The sequence below is a fragment of the Lottia gigantea genome (genome assembly GCF_000327385.1).
Source record: "Lottia gigantea unplaced genomic scaffold LOTGIsca_12, whole genome shotgun sequence".
In the NCBI taxonomy this organism is placed as follows: domain Eukaryota; kingdom Metazoa; phylum Mollusca; class Gastropoda; family Lottiidae; genus Lottia; species Lottia gigantea.
The window spans coordinates 4,108,078-4,127,636 of NW_008707225.1; the positions used below are offsets into that span (position 1 = coordinate 4,108,078).

General features: G+C 32.8%; 2 protein-coding genes across 2 annotated transcripts; both read right to left on the minus strand.

Moving 5' to 3' along the window:
- Positions 1-1,688: 1,688 nt before the first annotated feature.
- LOTGIDRAFT_230504 (hypothetical protein) lies at positions 1,689-6,629 on the minus strand. The gene is made up of 3 exons (XM_009048311.1): positions 6,598-6,629; positions 2,616-4,686; positions 1,689-2,429 (listed from the first exon to the last, which is right to left on the minus strand). Exon 2 carries the CDS (start codon positions 4,682-4,684, stop codon positions 3,971-3,973), a length of 714 nt encoding a protein of 237 aa, XP_009046559.1. The 5' UTR covers positions 4,685-4,686; positions 6,598-6,629; the 3' UTR covers positions 1,689-2,429; positions 2,616-3,970.
- Positions 6,630-9,694: 3,065 nt separating this feature from the next.
- Positions 9,695-17,546, minus strand: LOTGIDRAFT_111076 (hypothetical protein; the record flags this gene model as incomplete). The annotated part of the gene is made up of 7 exons (XM_009048312.1): positions 9,695-9,933; positions 10,248-10,340; positions 10,710-10,837; positions 11,230-11,545; positions 12,529-12,694; positions 13,270-13,418; positions 17,291-17,546. The coding sequence occupies 7 exons, from the start codon at positions 17,544-17,546 to the stop codon at positions 9,695-9,697; spliced, it is 1,347 nt and encodes a 448-aa protein (XP_009046560.1).
- Positions 17,547-19,559: the final 2,013 nt, after the last annotated feature.

Consider the following 19,559-nt stretch of genomic DNA (forward strand, 5'->3'; position numbering starts at 1 on the left):
CCCTAGTCATTACAAGTAGACTCAAACCTATTGAGCCCATTATGATTGCGCTCGAGCATGTTTGGGGTTTGGGCTCGAGTGCAATATCAACCTTCTCTCACTGCATACATCATGTGCTTAGGTTGGTTAGGTTGGACAAGTTGATATTTCCTAGACACATTAGGTCACTCTACGACTTGAATCTGCCTGTTCTCTGTTGGGAAATCCTCGTATAGTTAATGTTTATATCAGTAATTTGGTATTAAAACAGACCTTTCTATTTTCTATGCCATGCTGAGTTTTCTTTGATAATGGTTTTGATTCTCCGCGCGGCTACCTAGGTTAAACAAATTTATGGTTAGGCCCTCTGACCCCACCATGAATATTGCCCTCTTAAAGCCGAAAAGAGGCGCCGTGGCGCTCGCATGCATTCCCCCTCCCTCCTCTCGTCTAGGAAATCCGCGATACGCCACTGTATGCCATGCTAATGTTTTTGTTTTGACATTTATAAATCTATAAATTGATCGGCTTAATTAACAATGTATTAATTTACTAATTGAAGTCTTTATAAATCGATATTAACTTTCGGTTAACAGTGGAATAGCCCAGTCGGTAGTGAGTTTAATTGTCGTCTGCTGCGATTATAGTTGCAGTAAGTTCGTATCCTTCTCATGGTAAGAATTCTGATGTCACGACCAATGCTCTTGAGAGTCGGCTCGGCTCGGCTTTCATCATACAAATACTGAACCCGAATTTAATCACTAGGCCTTCGCTGCTTTCATGTACAAAATATTTTAATCTAAACAGTTACTATACCGCATAGTGAAATGTCGTTTAATTATAGTTTTTGATAAACGAATCTTCTGGTGCCTGTTGTTTATATCTTTCAAATATCGAAATGATATTTAGACCTCTAGATAATCCAAAATCTCGTATCTATTCCCTTCATTGTAGTAAAACCAGAGTGATATTATTGTAGTCTGGTTTCTTACTGTATATACATATTTCTATCCCTTTATAATATAGTGGATTGGAGAGGAGAGGTCGGGCGGTCAAGGAAAAACCTGACCTTTACTCTAAAGAGGTTTGTAAAGACGTTTTACTATATTTTTTTTAATTCTATTAGTAACACTTTAGTTTTATGTCGGAGATATATATATATATATATATTATAATGATATCTAAGTTGTGGTAGTTACGTCATAAAACGTTCAGTTTTAGTGGAATTGTAAGAACGACAGACTTGTGAAACAAAAAGTGGAATGGTGCAACCATCAGTATCCCTGTTAAATCTAAAGAAAAACTTTCTACAGCCTCTCAAAATGTAAATGTACAGGTGACAGTCTATCATAACTACTTGGAGCTTCATGATGCAATTCAAATGAAATGGTTTTGACGTCTTAATTTTTTGCACCTATAGGTATGATAAAAACGAGCAACGCCATGTAGTGTGAAATGTAAGATATTTTTCCCGGACAATGTCAAGGGACCTTTAACGCAACAGTCTGTAGCACATGGGACAGCGTGCTATCCGAACGATTAGGCGTCTTTTTTTATGTCAGGCCCCTATTTCCCCGACTGAAAGGAGGAATGGTGAAGGTATCTCGTCCTATATATCTTTAGCAAGCAACCGTCCAACTCAAGAGTCATCGCAGCCTACGTAATAGCCAATGACTTTGCACGATATTTTCTAGTAAAAAAAGAATGGTAGGGCGGAATAATACTAATATAATTATTAAGCATTATAATTAATATAAATAAGTTCTGTAACCTTTTCAATTGGAAAAGGCAACTAAAGACATGAAAACAAACTGGCGATGAGAGTATAATTTCAGTCTTTTTTTCAAGTTATCCACGAATACTGAACAATCACTATATTATAGATATGCTTGAACTAATCTAAAACTGCACCTGGTAGTAATCTACGAGGATGTTGAGCTTTGTACACTCGACTTATAATTCTAATATTGGACAAGTAAGGGTTGAGAACAGGTGCATTTAAAGGACCACCTATTATTACCCCTCTGTTTAGAGTTCGAGGAATTTCTCTTCTTAAATGGCGACGATAATGATAGCTGGGTCGCCTGTACGATTGAAGGAATCTTCTGCCGCCATATCTTCTCCGACTGTTGATAACCTGACTTGATGTACGGTATTTTTCTAAAACTCCGAAATTATTCAGATCATTTTGATGCTTCATTACATAGGTAAAGGGCTTGAAGTACCTTGGTTTTCTTGATTTCAGTCGTCTGACAAAATGTTCAATTTTAACAGGTCTCTTAGTTCCACCATAATATCGTCGATCAGCTTGAAAATGCAAGGGGAATAGGGTATGTTCTCTGTTTCGCACAACGTTGGTTCTCATTGCCTTAAATTTTGGCTGGTTAAACCTCTTATGTGGCATGGAATGTACCAAGTCTAACATACAGACAATACAGAATACAGCAATGGTGAGAACTAAATTATTATTCATCATGCTGAAAGAAAAACATTTTTTAAAGCATTTTGATCGGCCATCTTAATTTCAGGATATACCCACCTTTCAAGACCACATGTTTATTTGTGTGATTGGTGTACTTGATCTATCTTTCATACTTTATACTGTTACTGTAGATGGCATTTTAAAAATATTTCAGATTTTCCAAATGAATATATGTGTCCTTAATAATGAACGAGCAGCAAAGAAGCAGGTTGACTCTCTGAAGCTCTGAACTTAGTGAATTGGTGACATCTACAAATATCCGATATATCGGAATTGAGAAAGTCTGGAATTTGGTCTGCGAAAAATTCAACAAATGTTTATGTATTTATAATGATCAACATGTCTTTACATGAAAATGCCTATCACAAAAGATAAATGAAAACAAAAAGTGTAAGTAGAGAATACGTACTGATAGCTGAGACACCACTCTTATAGAAATGAATTAAAAAAAGAATAGAAATCATAATGTTAGTAACTATGTAACTTTATGGACATGTTTAAACATAAATTACATTTATCAGTACTGGTATATATAATGTCCATTATCATAATTTCCATGTTAATATGAATGACTGTAATTTGGCATGTTTTCATGTTGGAGTTAAGATCTCTTGAAGGTAACCTATATAGATATACTCGATAAAAGATATTTTAATAAATAAATAATTTCTAATACAAATAAACATTATTTAATACAGTGTCAGTAATGAGAACAACGTATATCTGGCTTGAAAGGTTTCAATTACTCTTTAATTTACCTTTATTATGGAGTGGACTGTCGACCACGATTTTCATTTTAAAATACTTGTATCTTTGCTCGACTATACATATGTATGGAAATAGCTAAATAGAGTTTTACCAGTGTCAGTTCATGTAACAATTCTAAAGATAATCCGACCCACAAGTATCAACTAGGTACCGCACTTGCTTAATATATACATATTTATCCTTCTCATTATTATTAGCCCAACGCTAAGGAACCTGAATAGATCAATCAAAGGGACGTAACTATGGAAAGTTCTTTGCATTTCTATGACTATTATGTTGGAAAGCGTTATACGTATTCTTTAAACAAATGGAAGGTATCTAACACACAAGACACTTGAAAGAAGATTATCTTCTATTCCCATTAAATGCATTATTCACATGTAACAAATAAAAGAAAGTGAAATTCTTTATTTAATCCAACTTGTCGTCAATAATATTGCTTAGTATGTTATGATTGCTTTATTACTTCTGTATAAATTATGCAGCCCAAAGGTTAGTGGCTAACATCATGTTAAGGCAATGATATGGATAGAGAATCTGCTTATTATTAAAGTCCAAATACATTTATAACATGCCATAGCAATCCAATATTGGTGAGTCAGGTATAGGAGCAGAAAAAGCACAAGATTTACTGTAAGAAACACATCCTTGCACATAAAATGTCAGTTCGGTAGTGTATTGAAACAGCCCCAGAACACGTAAAAAATATGAATAATATAATATGAAAGTTATTATGATTGATTATGGCAAATTAGCACCAGGTATAGCAGCCTCTAGAATTATAGGTGGTTTGTAATCATTCACATTAGTTGGTTTACCTACGACCCAGGTAACAATAGGTTCATTACTACCCGGTTTGTAAACTCGACTGATGATTTTAGGCTGAGAAATGTAATCTTCACCTTTAGATCCTAATGGCCCACCGATAATAACTCCGCGTTTAGAATGACTGCGTACTTCGTCATTTTGCAAACTTGTATACTTTAACGAATTGCCCTCATATGTTTTAGGCTTTTCATACTTTTCACGATATCCCTTAGATCTGCTGGATAAACTTTTATATTGTGTTGGAATACCATGGAGATCTAAAGGTTGTACAATTTGGTTGTTTGCGGATAAATAGTCCGTTATTTTAGTACTTGTACGTTGTCTGTTATTTCTTGAAGATGTACGGAATCGGCGTCTGTTAACTTTATAATCATTTGGAAGTAATCTTTTGGTGCTCCTTGAGGCAGATGACTTTGGCTGATCTCGAAGGACATGGTGGCTGTGTTTGTCGTGGATTTCGCTGAATCTTGGTGATTTTGATCTGGATATAATTCTTGTTTTTATTCCTTTAAACTGGGGTTTCATCCTAATCCGGGGAGCTTCAATGGTGTCATCGTGCAAGGAATTAGTCTGTATTATAGGTACCAGAGCCAAAACCAAAAAAAGTGCAATAATGCTTAGATCCATTTCTACAAGAGAACAACACAAAGGTATTATAAAACCAGTCTTGTTAATTTAGCGATTTTCTTCGATAGGACGCCAACGAATACAGCCCTCGACAGAAAGAATGTGAGAAATATTGCTTGTTGTTTGTAGTATCTCCGTCCAAGGCCCAAGGCTCTGATCTGCTGCATTCGCTACCGTACAATCCAATCATATCGCTGCATTAACAAACTTTCGTAATCGAGAAAGATGCCTTATGATGTCATGGTATTAATAGTTCGTAATAACTTGACATTATGAAGATACTCAATCCCATACACCAAGCTGAGTTATCTTCAATGTAACATGTCTCAAATAAGATGAGCTGTAGTATTCTAGTTATTTGAGCACCGAATAAAACCTAAAACGTTGTTCCGGCGTCGGTAAAGCACTAAACACAAAGTTGCAGTTACATTGGTTTAAATACTACGAAGTAAACTGTTGGTCGAAAAGATTTGACAATAACATAGTCATGTCGACCTCAAACCTTTTTTTTTTATTGAGATTTCAATTTTGAAGATACATACTTCAGTTTACCTTAAGACAAGAAATGTCCTCATATTTCTTGCTCGATCATAGCGAATCAATTGAGGCAAATGCTGTCGATTAAAGAATATTGCTGCTAATGAAAGAGGAAATCAACACTTGGGAAATTGAAACCTTTTTCTAAAGTTGTATAGTTTTATAGGTAGTCAGTAGTGACTGTCGTGTTCTGGAAGTAATTTTAAATATGAACGCTTTGTCTGTCTGCTTAGACTTAAAAAGCCATATGGTTCACCATATTTTCAGATACCAATCGTACCTTGGTCCCAGAAACGGGACTTAATCAACTAAGCTTATGTACAAAACTTAACAACAAATATTTTAACCTTCTTAGTCATAGGCCTATCCATAATTTTATCCAGGTTTGAAAATTACATTGACTCCACCATATTGAAGAACGGTTAGGACAGGATAATCAAAAATTGTCCGTATACCCTAAAGTTCCTATTACAAACCTTAGGAACAAGACGAACAATTTTCATATACCCTTATTTTCAGGCAAAGGATAAACTAGTGGGAAAAAAAAGAAAGTCAAAGTTGTTTTTTAACTATGTTATTTTCAAACAACATGTGTGGTACCTCTACAGACTATCTACATGTAAAAATTCAACGCTACTATCAACCTCCATGTTGAACCATGACCTTTAATATCATCTGTAATTTTTTGCTCTCTAACTCAACAAAGATACCAAGTTATCAAATTGACATTTCGTCCTTAAAATATACAGATGTTTAAAGTTTTTTATTATTTAATCATATTATTTTTTGAAATCCGGTATTGCTGGGGCTCATGTAATAAAATAAAAACTGATAGTTGTAACTTAAGTAAATCTAACTGTTAATATTAATTTTATGGCGGTCTTCACAAGCCATTTTAGTAGAGTTTGGGTTGACATTATGGTTTGTTTTAATATGTTGGACAGGTTTTTTACTGCATAATACTAGTATCGGCCATGTCATGGACAACATGGTATGGAGGTCAATAGAAACACAAGGGCATTGAAGAGGTCATTCTTTTTTTTTTTATTAAAATACATAGATAGCAGATATTTTGGCAGAAATGACAACGTTTTGCTATTCTTTATGCTATTTTATCGAAGATTGGTAAAATAACTTTAATTTTCCTGTCTTTTGAGACTAAACCTCGTCCATTTGTCTGTATAGATATATCATTATTTATAGTGAAGCGCTATAACGATAAGCCAAGTCATTGTGCCCTTTGATATTTGGATATCATTTGGTGAATACATATATAACGGTTAAAAGAACACTTGATATGGACATATTGCATTTGATAATACTTCAATACTAAAATTTCTTCAAAATATAAAGGTTCAAGTTCTAGTGTATCATACCTTAGTGTTGGTGACAATCTTCACTTTCTCCTATTTCCAAACAATTTAAACAGACAACTCTACATACTTTCTATTCTTAAAAAATATCCCAATTATGACACATATATCAAATAGCTTTACCATGCCCAGACGATTATATAGTCCGAAATACTTTCTTTTGAAATATTATGGTCCTCAATGTTTATCATTATGAGTATTTTTTACGCTGATTTTTCTAAGACAAACTATGCAAAGTGTTCCAGAAATTGGTTCACTGAAGCAAAGCATAGAGTCAACGTTAGTTGCACTCGTATGGTAAACAAGAGTTGTTATTATTATGGAAATCAGACACAAAGAAATCGATTTTGAAGAATCTAGAATAGTAGTTCTTAAAACATACGAAATATTATACTTACAAAGCACCCTGTTACACGGTTATGTCAAACTGGAAAAGTCTAGTCACCAAATTGTAAATACGCTCTTAAAAATATGTTCTATAAAACAGATGAAAAGTCTTGTATTTTGTACGAAGTTGGTAAACAGTCCTATTTTGTTTTTAAAGTTTGATCATTTATACTGGGATGATACGGTCTATCAAATTCAGTTCTTTCAATAGTCATCATTCTACCAAATTCACGCTCGAATGGTCGTCAATGCAGAACAGTCACTTTATCGGACTACTATCAAAGGTGGTGTCGTCCCACACTGGGTTTCTATACATAAATATAAAAAATTAAGTGTATATTTACACATTCCTATTTTAAAGTGGCTTATCGTGTTAGTCACAAAAATAAATAACTTAAAGTCTATCGGGTATGCTGATATATTTCATATAATTTGATATGAAGGTTATTTTCACTTCGTTTCAAAAAGAAATTTATGTCTTGTTACGGAAATAATCTAAAAAAGATTTGCTACGATTTAGCGGGTACCTAACTTCACTTTTCAAGACATCAAGTCCAAATTGAAAGATGCGGGTTCGGGTCTTTGAACATATAAAGTGCAATACACGTTATCGCAATGAAAAATCTATGGCGACAACGACTACTCATGAGATACTTCTATTTCTTATAATCCTAGACCAAGACTGGGTTAACAGACTACAGGACTGTCTGTATCGCCTACACAATCTGTTAATTTATTCAAATTGACAAGTAAAAGTTCCCACAAATATTACCATTGAATCTTGTGTAAATACTAGGCGTATAAAATATCTTTACAGGATGCAAACTATTTTTTTTGTCGAACTGTATGTCAAATACATACTCTAAATATGCGATTATTGCAATACAAGTACACACTAAATATTTTTTGAAATTGTCCCTCCAGGTTCCTGTAAACGTATTATTGTTGTTTTCTTACGAAAATAGTTCCCTTTGATCTATGAAAAGAAATCGCATTGAATTGACTCGAGAAAATATTAATTTAACATGACCCCAGCATCGACATGGTACAACTAAAGGTACGAATAGACGAGGGAAGGTGTCATGAGAGGTGCACGGTGTGGAATGATTGATACAGTAGACATAGAAGAAGCGAATAAACGAGGCCCGGATACCATTATTTGTGTCTTCCACTGCATCGATAATCACAGACCGTACATGGCACCGAATATCGCACCTGGTATATTATCTCCTTGAAGCTTACCTGGAATTTGCCAAACTTGTCTCGAATCGTTTTATTCCACAAGAATATATTAGTAGTACCATCAACAAGAATTTCTAGTCAGCTAAATAATGTTATAGACCTGACAGTTAAGCAGACTGGACATAAATAGTATTTGAATGATCTAAGCACTTCCGGAAAAGGTCAACATGTATTAAACGGAAGAGTTGACAATTAAGTTAAAAGAGAATCATAAGATGCGTCTTAAATTACGGAAGATGTTTAAGCTTTGATATTGTTATATTTGGGGCGTGTCATATATGTCAATTGAGCAACAAGAATTATCGTCAGATCTGTCCTTTTCAGCAGCATTCGGTCACAGAAAAAAGTCTTATTGTTGGATGTGCTGTGTAGGGCATCATCGTCAAGTTCCATCAAGACATGTAGTTCTACCGAGAATTGTTATCAGATAATTAAGCATACAAAAACTGACCATCGTTTTGTAACAAAAGCAAAGTTGGTGTACAATAGAGTATATTTCTCAGATAAGATTTGATCGTCTAAAGTGATCGTGTACAAAGTTCCGTTGACAAATCATTTTTATTCCGTTGTCTAATGTGATCGTGGTTGTAATCAGTAATGTGATCTTCGTTGTATAGAGTAATGTTGTCTAATATGATCGTGGTTGTAAAGAGTAATATGATCTTCGTTGTATGAGTACAAAGGAGATTAATCTGGGTTGTATTGTTATATTAATGAGAGTACCGTAGTGTTATGTGATCGTGGTTATACATAGTAATGGTGTCTGATTGACGTAATTGTACAGCGTATCATTATCAAGTGGATGTGTGGCACAGTTTATGTACTTTTATAGAAAGTTGCCTCCCTTGATATATACTGAAAAATGTGATTGTGCTGTATGTACGAGGTTCACTACCAGATGTGATTGTGCTGTATGTACGAGGTTCACTACCAGATGTGATTGTGACTGTGTGATTGAGGTTTGCTGTCAGATGTGAATGTGGCTGTGTAATTGAATTAAACTTTCAGATGTGATAGTGACTGTGAAACTGAAGTTTACTGTTCGATGTGATTGCGGTTTTTTGACAATGCATACTTGCCAGAGGTCTATTTTTCTATGGGCTTTATTTTACTCGGTTCATCTTTGGGAAGGGGTGATAATAAGAAATAACATCTATTTATGAATTTTTAAAAAATAAATTAAGAAAGAATATACGTACAAAATGTTTTATGATTATACAAAATTTTTAAATATGTTTCAGTCTATTGAATGAAGGTGAATTATATATTTACAAGTCTCCATTATAAAATGAAACACAATATATTTTTATCACACGTATAACACACACCTCAAATGTTGTCTGAACTCTTCAAATGTTATGATACCAGTGTTCATTCAGTTTAATTCCTAGTTTGAGGTATTTTGAAGGAATAATACGATTTAAGAAATTCAGATTCGAGTGGATCTGATCCCTTAAGATTTCCATTTAGTTTAACCACGTGATGAAAATTTCCACCTGATAGACAATATCACACACACTAAACTAGAAAATATTGATCCGAAAATACCGGAAGCAGTGCTAACTGGAAGAGGAATTTGTTCAGTGAACATATTCTCAACTTTGGACCAAGTTCCATTATGAGGTTGGGGTAAAATACCCAATATCCTGACCATCATTTGATAGACGTCTACATTTTCAAAACCATCAACACGTTCGTTGGCTCTGTAGGCTGAAAGACAAATAAGACTGGTTAAGCTGGTGATATAACAGTCCCAAAGGCTGAACATTGGCAATAGTTTGACCATATCATATTATTTACATTGGCAACAATGGAAATATAAAATTTGGAGCATGAAATGCCAACGCTATGCTTTTGGTTTTCTTTATCTGGCAGGCTTTGTCACACAAAAATTATCCACGGAAATTCTTTTATTCAATATTCAGGATATTATATCATAAGCTCTGATTAAAATGCCAAGCTACTCATGAAGTTTCTGATTCAAAACTACAACGCGAGGAAACAAAAATAAAACATTTTCTCACATGGACCAAATCCCATAAATATTCCTCTCATATCAGCATCATTATTGTCATAACCATGAGCACCAAGTTTTGGTCTGAAATCAATCTTTCTTACTGGATACGAGGGGTATTCAGGCTGAAAACCAAAATAATTGTATTACGCCAAGGGCAGACGAGGTATGGTGTCCGATGCGATGTCCGGTGCGGGAAAATCAATACAGAAGAATATAGAAGAAGTAAATACACGATGTAACAGGCCCTGACCGCTCCGCAGATGCACACCACACCGGCCAAGAAATAAATTTTTATTGTGTCTTTATTTTTTTTAGACCTTATTGTGATTACCCAAATAATGTTCAGACAATCTGGTTTGCAGGTTCGTTTGTAATTGAATGAAAATCTATTAGTATCTATGATTCTGGATTTTTTCTGAGCTTTCTTATATCTTAAGCCTTGGGATATATGTGATAGATGTGATTCTACTTACAGTTATTATATAGTATGGTCGATCTGCCATCATAGTTATTGGTGCTACCAGTCTGTTGTTTTTATAGTTGAATCTTTCTGGTAGATTTTCCTTCAGGTAGACGTGCATTTTAGGATGAAAGTTTCTTAATTTAAAATACAGCTGCAATATATGTTTAAAATCTGTAAAGACGTGACCAGGACAGTAGATAAGAAAATATGAATTTATTTCCAGATAAAAGACCAAATTTATCATGTAAAGGTTCTCAAACAAAATATCATTATCATGGTTGACAAAATTAGGCTAATGTCTCCATGTGCGGTACAAGTTCTGATCAACAAAAGGTACTCCAAAGAAAAAGTTCAGAAGAACAAATTACTATAATATAAGGATTCAGCAATGTGTATGTAGAAGAAGAATCTACAACATTAAAGAAGGCGAATGTGTCTATTGACAAAAGTAAACTCTATAAAGATTGGAACCAATAATTACCTGGACAAATGATAGAGTAGCCAATATTTCTGTAAACCTCCAAACTTACTAAAACCTTCACTTACCTCTCGTTCTCTTCCAGCTTTAGGCCATAAACTACTTATTGGTCCATGGTCCATCATTGCTATATAATCATACCGACTGATAACTTTCCGTACATCTATTAAAATTCTGTTGGTCATTTTGGTCATACCGTGATCAGAGAATATTATTACATTAACTTTGTCTTTCAGTCCCATTCTCTTTAAGTCATCAGTCAGTCTTACCATTTCACCATCAAAATCTTTAATAGCTTGATTTACATGTAAACTTAATGGTCCGTAATTATGTCCCAAGATATCAAATTTTTCAAAATAAATACCTGAAATGAAAAAGATATATTTCTATATATTTTATATTTATTTTTCCTTGCAGCAAAAGAACTCGTAAACCGGTAGCGTTCCTAAAACCTTATCTACTCGAACAGGTTGACATTATGTCAATGAGTGATGTACATTATGTATATATGTATACATAATTCAGATCTTATGTGAATTAACTATATCTGAAAGAGAATGAGATGTATTTCGGCGTTGTGTCAAAAGGAAAATAAAACTGGAACCTAGTCTAGTTTTGAAGATTTTGATATTTGTTGTACTAGGTGCAGTGATTGCCGAACCAAATGAACAAAATGCAATTACGAATCCTCAATTGAAAAAGAGACGGGAAATTATAACCTACACGTCATTATTTGAACTTATAAAATAGTAGCATGAGGTAGTCTCCTTAACAATCTACATATCAAATATTAAATGATCTGTTGGCATCTACAGTGATTCTAAGTGGAAACATTTGTTGATAGCTTGAAGCAATAGCAAGCATTTCAATTTTCTTCAAACTAATAAAGACGTATAATGGTAAGAGTAATGCCGATAGCAAAATGAATATATTCATGGAAAATATGAAAACTCTTGAACTATTTGGTACTTGTAAACACAGAAAAGGTCAATAAAATTGATATTTCTTATGTTGTTTAATCTCCTTTCGATCGTTTCCTCTTCAAAAGTGCTGTGAAGATTATGGGAATAGGTTCAAAGGATATTAATACGGAGTGAATTTATTTAAAATACGTTGGTTCTAAACTACCCTATAAAATTTCGCAATTTTACCATGGTTTGCAATATCGAAAAATAAATAACACTGTTCTCGTAATATCTTGTTAATCTACTTTTCGATAGGTTTCATAAAGTTTATAAGTCTAGTTTTTAAGTTTATTAGTTTTTAAGTCTTATTCGTTTGTCTTGTGACTAAAATATTGTTTATTAGAAACGATGGTTTCAACGCCCCGTCAACATACTACCTTACCTCCCAAATCTGCTTCGTCTGATTGAAATTTTCTCAGAACATCAGATACTGCTCGTTTATAATCATCCATGCTGGGAGGTCCACTATAGGGTCGACAGTGAGTAGGATTGGTTTTTCTTATAGTGACCTCACATCCTGGCCAGAAGTACATATAACATTTTTTATCCTGCATAAAGTCAAAATGAAAAAGTAAAACAATTTATTATCCACTAATCATCATATTCGACATATTCAATCGAAACTTCAATTTACATAAGTTATAGTATTTATGATATGAAGCTGAATATAAAGGTGCCTTCTTAATAAATACGCCTTCTTACTACGTGACTACTTTTATGAAATCGAGACGGCAATTCAGAATGCATATTGTGAAATTTAGCCAAGGAATATAGGTCATTCCTTATGTTCTAGAAGATAAATTAAAGTAAACACTATATACTACAGAAATAATTATGTTGACTAAATAAGTAATCTGTGTAATATAACCAATTTATATGAGAGGTTCCTTTTGTTCTAGGATAAGTTATAGTATACATGCTATGGCACAGATAATATAATGATGTCATCTTACTACATACAGGGTAGCTACTTATATGAAATAATTGTTACTATTAATATCAAATTAAATTGTTGCCAAACGCATGAAAATCGTCTGTAATAATTGAAGGAGCACCGGCAGAGTTAAAAGAAATAGGCAAAACAAACACCCAAAAGATTCATTCAAATTAAGTCGGCTCAAACCTGTTTTTCTGCTGAAACCCAAATAGGTTCAGCTTCATCCCACCAATGTGCATTAAACTGATCTGGATTGGTGCCAATAATAAACGATTCATTTCGTTCAGAATCATACATATAATTACCTATCATACCATGACTTTCTACATATAAACCTACAATTACACAGATATAAACCTTAAAAGTATAATAATACAGATATTAACCTACATATATACATATAATATACAAATATAAACCTTAAAATAACGGTAATACAGATATTAACCTCATATAAACATATGATATACAGATATATACTTTTACACATATAACCCTTCAATATACACATAAACCTACATATTACAGATATAAACCCGCATTATACAGATATAAACCTATTTTATACAGATATCAACTATACAGATATAAACCTACATTATACAGATATAAACACACAATATACAATAAACCTACATATTACAGATATAAACCCACATTTTACAGATATAAACACACATTATACAGATATAAATCTACATATTACCGAAACCTACATTATATAGATATAACAATATTATGACATTGTCCTGCCATTTATAACTATAAAGTGATTATTTGGCTTGAAGCTTCGAAAGGATGAAATAGTTATACTCTGTGAACGGACAAAGCTCTATAATCCACTATAAAGCGAGGACCAAGCGATTTGCTCTTCTTCGAAACTATCAGATATGCAATTCGATAATTTCTTAGTTATTTAATTTACATATGTCCAACTTTTAGAGTACAAATTGTTATTCAATTATATTCAGAAACTATCGTAAATGGAAATCCCAGTAAAATCTCAAGGGAAAGTTTTAACAACGTTTGAAATAGGATGCGCAGTTATTTATACGTTTTTTAATAAAAAAATAATGCAAATTTATAATCTGGCATGTTATATTCATCAAATCAAAGACCAATTGATTACCAGGATTTGATCTGGTTTTCCCTATTTGTGAAAAGCATTTGTAACCCACTCGTGAGAAAGTGGAGCGCTGCTTTCAGAAGCTTTTTTAAGAGTCCTCAGAGACTCATTTACAATAGACAGGTGTTCCGGTATGTGGTTCTGATAAAAAAAAAACAAAATGGTTGTAACTTTACCAGATGTGATCAAGATACAGGAATGTAAGATAACACCAGTAATGTTCGTCATATGCAATCAATCTGGTATGAAAATTCCTTATCACATTTCCTGCTGATGTAATGAAAGGTTAAAGTCGAAAATCAGTCAATAACCTCCGTGTCGTGCTAACTAGCCATCAGGATATAAACATCCACCCTTTACATCTGGAAATAGCCCATCAGGACAAAAAATAACTCATCAAGTCCGTCGAAACTGCATAGGCTTATCATGATTAGATCATACAAGGCATAGTCCTATTTTTGAAATAGTTTTTATAGCTATCGACAATAGTGGACTGTGACAAGAACATGAAAAGTGTGATTGATGTCAAAAAATTAAATTCGTAAATCTATCTTTTCTAATCATTGATAAATTTTAAACAAACACAGATAAAGGCTGGTAAATACAGCTCGAGAGTATCTGGAATCAGATAACTCAATGATAAGAAACTGTAGAAACTGTCAGATTTGCTATTTTGATTGGTATTTGATATTCTGTGGCTACCATGAATAAATAAACAATATAAAATACATATCATCTTAAAGAGGGCTAATTGTAATGACAAACATAAAACTAAAACATGATGGTATTTTCTGCTTAGCCGTATACAGATTTCGGGCAAAATAAAATACAATATATGTAAATGCTGAGAGCACATCCAAGTTAAGTTATTTTCTTCCCTTGACAGTAGAAATCTGAAATCCGTGGTAACTTAAGGCCTTAATGTAAGGCCATGGTATCTGTTTGTACACAACTTTGTCCAATGTGTATTGCTTGTATAACATTCAAAGTAATCCATGAGCAAGCTAACCTAGAATTGCCTGTCGACATACGTCACGTAGATATATCAACGATATGTAAGAATAAGGAGCTGTAAGTCAAGCTATACACATAAATTTAAAAAGGCAAATGTAATTATCATGTGAAATTTACACAAAGATTCCATCAAGATTTATTTCTATTGGTCTTCATCAATTTTCCTCACATGCTAGTGGATGATCAATGATTTTATTTTTATTAAAATTTGAATTGAAGTTATGAAGGAGGCAGTAATTCAGGCGGCAGAACGGAACCCCTAAAACAGAAAATTATTTGAAAAATTCGAATGTGTGTTAGTTGCTTTTTCTGCCTCTTATGAATGGAAGTTTATATTCATTGATATTTTTCATTGATAAAATATTATGAATGGTAGAGGTTGTATTAAGATGTCTACTTCACCTGTTTATAATTATTTCAATCAAATTCTGATTAAATTGAGCGGAGAATGAGATATTATATACCTACAATCTGTCTTTCATTTTCAACCTAATATATTTATAATTACTGGTACATCAAAGTTATACAGTAGGCCTATGATACGTTTTACAACTGTTACTAATTTAACTTATCAAAAATAAAACAGCCTGGGTTTACTGTATTTTGGTTGTCTTTTATCTATGTTTCTTGTGAGATTTTAAAGACATACTGACCATTTGAAAGATAAGTTTAGCATATTTTGCAAAGACGATTGCTTGTTAAAGGGGCATTCCGATTTTCATTTTCATTATCAAAAACGTTGTTAATTATACCTGAAAATATTTCTGAAGTATGCTATTTATATCTATGTATCTACTTGATCAATATGGAATTTGTTTTAAAAGGGTTAATTAAAAACCGAGAATACTAATTGTTAATTAAGCAGTTTGACCTAGTTTCGCTGATTAGCTTTATAATTGCTCGCTATATTTAGTTGAAATCTTTAGAAAAGGTAGACATATTTCTCTACAATTAGACGATTATTTTACTCAAATCCATACAGTAGTTTTCTGACAGATGCAAAAAATATAACTAACTTTAAAGGGTAGGCCTACGTAACCTTTTACGTAAAGTTTTAAAGTAAAAAAATTAACGGCTGGATTTTTTTTAATTAAAACTTTATAGGATATAGGATAGATTTCTTCAGATTTTGGTTTATAGTTTTCACAAATTTGAGAAAAAAAAATTTCGACCTACAAAAAGCTGAATGTACCTTTAAAAAAAAAGGAGCATTAAGCTGTCCTTCTGGTCACAAAGTGTATATACCTGACACATTGTTTAACAAATGACCCAAACACACAAGCGAATCTTTTAGAATGTACAAAAAGTTTTGATAAGTTTCCTGTGTTTATGTATACAGAAAGAAATAACTCAGTAGCCTAATTGGCACAGTGAACTCGACAACAAGCTTCACCAAACCGCACGATCAGTTGATACGAAAACATCATTAACTTCGTCATTCCAAGTTTATTTTTTTAAATTCTAATGTATATAAAATAAAGTAGTCATTTGTTTAGTCTATAGAACAGAAACCTCTTATATAATATAAATATATAAACACAGCCACGTGTTCTCTAGTTCCGGTCTACTATTAAATATCATTCCTGTATTAATGGTCTTCTTTTTTAAAACTATACAATAAATTCTTACAGTATTTTCTTTGATTTAGGTCAGCGCTTATAAATAACAGCATATCATATTATATTCAAAGGCATCGACATCGTGCGCATCCTAATTGGAATATAAATTATATTGTATATTTATATTCATGTATTCGAATATAACCAATTAAAATACATGTACCTGAGGGTTAAGGGGGAATAGAATCAGCATTTATATAATAATAGAAAGACAATTTGTTGAAAAGACTTCTAAACAGTGTCTGTTTGAGGAGTATTTATGCAAAACCCACACAATAAATTCTCATTAAATAACGGAACACAATTTTATGGTATACTACTCCTTAGTTTTTAGTGTTCCGTTATTTAATGTGATCTCTACCCCTAAATGTCGCTAAAGGATTAATAAATTCTCAATATTTGACTGTGAGCATAAGCATTTCAAAAGAAGCAGTCATTATCATCTTACCTGTAGCTAGTGAATAATAGTTAGGATAAGATGATGAGGGATAAACCGGCTTAAGATAATCCGCCTTAACTCCCATCTCTCTAATCCTTTGAAATCCAGGTAGATGTAAATCTGGTTGATTAAGATAATCCCATCTAAATCCATCCAATAATATCATTAATAACTTTTGATTTTCCAAACTCGTCACAGTTTTTAGGCATATTTTGATAAATATTAATAATTTTGAAAGGAATACAACCGATCTGCAATTACCCATATTATAACTAGTTCTACTGCACTGTACAGTTATACACAAAATAGCGTATTTCCGGTGTATGTTAAAATGAAATATTCACAAAAACTATATTATTTATATTTGGTTATATATAATATAAATTGTTGCATAATCTGGAATATATTAGGCCTGCTCTTAAAAGTTTAAAAATGTTAAATGTTTTTGCACTTTATTATTAATAACATAGTTTAAATTATTGTTATTGTTTACATAATAACTTTCAATTGTTATTCAAAATAGATACACATTTCACTCAGGTTATTCAAACATCATATACATCCACAATGTAACAATTTAATACAAGTTTTCCCTCACTCACAGAAATCCAGTGGCACGAATTGAAATAGTCCCAATTCTTCACGAACCAACAATTCTACTAGATAGAAACGATAAACGTTTTTATGTCTTTATTTAAGATGTGGAATAAGTGGTTCCATACCTCACGTGTAGCCTGATAGTTCCTTCTTTTGATTACCATGTGCTTTTCTTTAATACTTCCTGTCAATCAAATTAGTTTCTACGGCCAGAGATAAATATAAGGTTCGAGGCAATATAAAGCTGATGCCAATCTTATCAAATAAAATGTGCTATTATAGTCAAGTTTGATGGAAACTGTCTTTGCAGTGGTATTTTTAATCAGATTTACAAATTGTTGATTAATGACAGCGAAAAGACACAGTTTGACAGCTGTGTTATTTTTTGCGTGCTTTTATTGTACGAGATCGTTACCAAGCTCGATTGTTTGAAAACAGAATTTTATATGATTTGTTCACAAAATGTTGTATGACGTTGTGGATTTTGGAATCAATTTCTAACAAAAGTAATGTTAAGCCTCAAGATGAGAGAACTTGCTCTCAAAAAGAAATAAGGTCGATCGAGTAAAGGTAATCTTCTGGTAAAAGATTTAGGTGGAGATAACACCCGTATCAAAAATATCAATTACAAGATTCTTGTCGATTAAATAGTTACTCATGGATTTATGAATTTCTATATAACCCCGTTTCAGTTCCTTCTGCTAAGAATCAACTTATTAGCTGTTAACCTAAAACTGAAAGTACCAATATTTTGATTATAACAGATCTAATTGACATATGTGGATTTTAAACTATTGTTACTCTCAAGGGCCACACGTTTTCAATCAATCAAAATATTTCCTATTCCCCTCGAGAACCGTTGATAAAGACCAATTCAAGGAGGCTAGATAGATCCTTGCATGGAATAACCGTTTGTGAATATTATTTCGAGTACTGTGGAATTTTGATATACAGGTTTTATAAAATACCTGAAGAGTTTTTATATTAAAGATGGTAACAGGTTTATCGTGTACTTGAAATCACGCGTTCTTATCTTGATATATTTTACACACTGATTTCTTTATAAAAACTATATACCAATATTCATAAAGTTCTGGAGAAGCAGTAGAAATAATGCAGAATTTTGAAACTTTTTAAAACCTGACAAAAGCAATTGATGTTAATATGTGTGGAATATTTAAAATCTTGTTTTGGATTTGCTCTTGCATTAGAACGAAATGAATTGTGAATTCTTCCACTCGAACATGTAGATACCATTTCCACTTTCGCATGATTGACAGGTGCTACAAATTTGAGAGTATTTTCAATTTGTGTATGTGTAGTAATAACTCATTTTAGCCTGATTGTAACAGATCGTCGCTCCTGGGCCTTGAGTTATTCATCTGGAAGATACTGTGTTGTAGTTTGTTATGAGAGAAATCTTGCAGCATCCTAAACTATCGATCAATGAAAACTGACTTTTTGCAATGACTTGACAGTTAGACACGTTATTCAATGAGAATGGTGCCAATTTAAATGGTGTAAGAACGATAAATATCAGCCAGTTTCCGAATATCTGATAAGTTATAACCTTTTAGATGAAGCCTGACCAAAACTTGAATTTCAGACACAGTGGATAATTTGGGAATATCGTCGAGGAATAAAAACAAATCTACTCTATGTTACATCATAAATATTTGCA

What these genes read in the sequence shown, in the direction of transcription:
- LOTGIDRAFT_230504 (XM_009048311.1), bottom strand. Translation starts at nt 4,684, where the DNA reads ATGGATCTAAGCATTATTGCACTTTTTTTGGTTTTGGCTCTGGTACCT.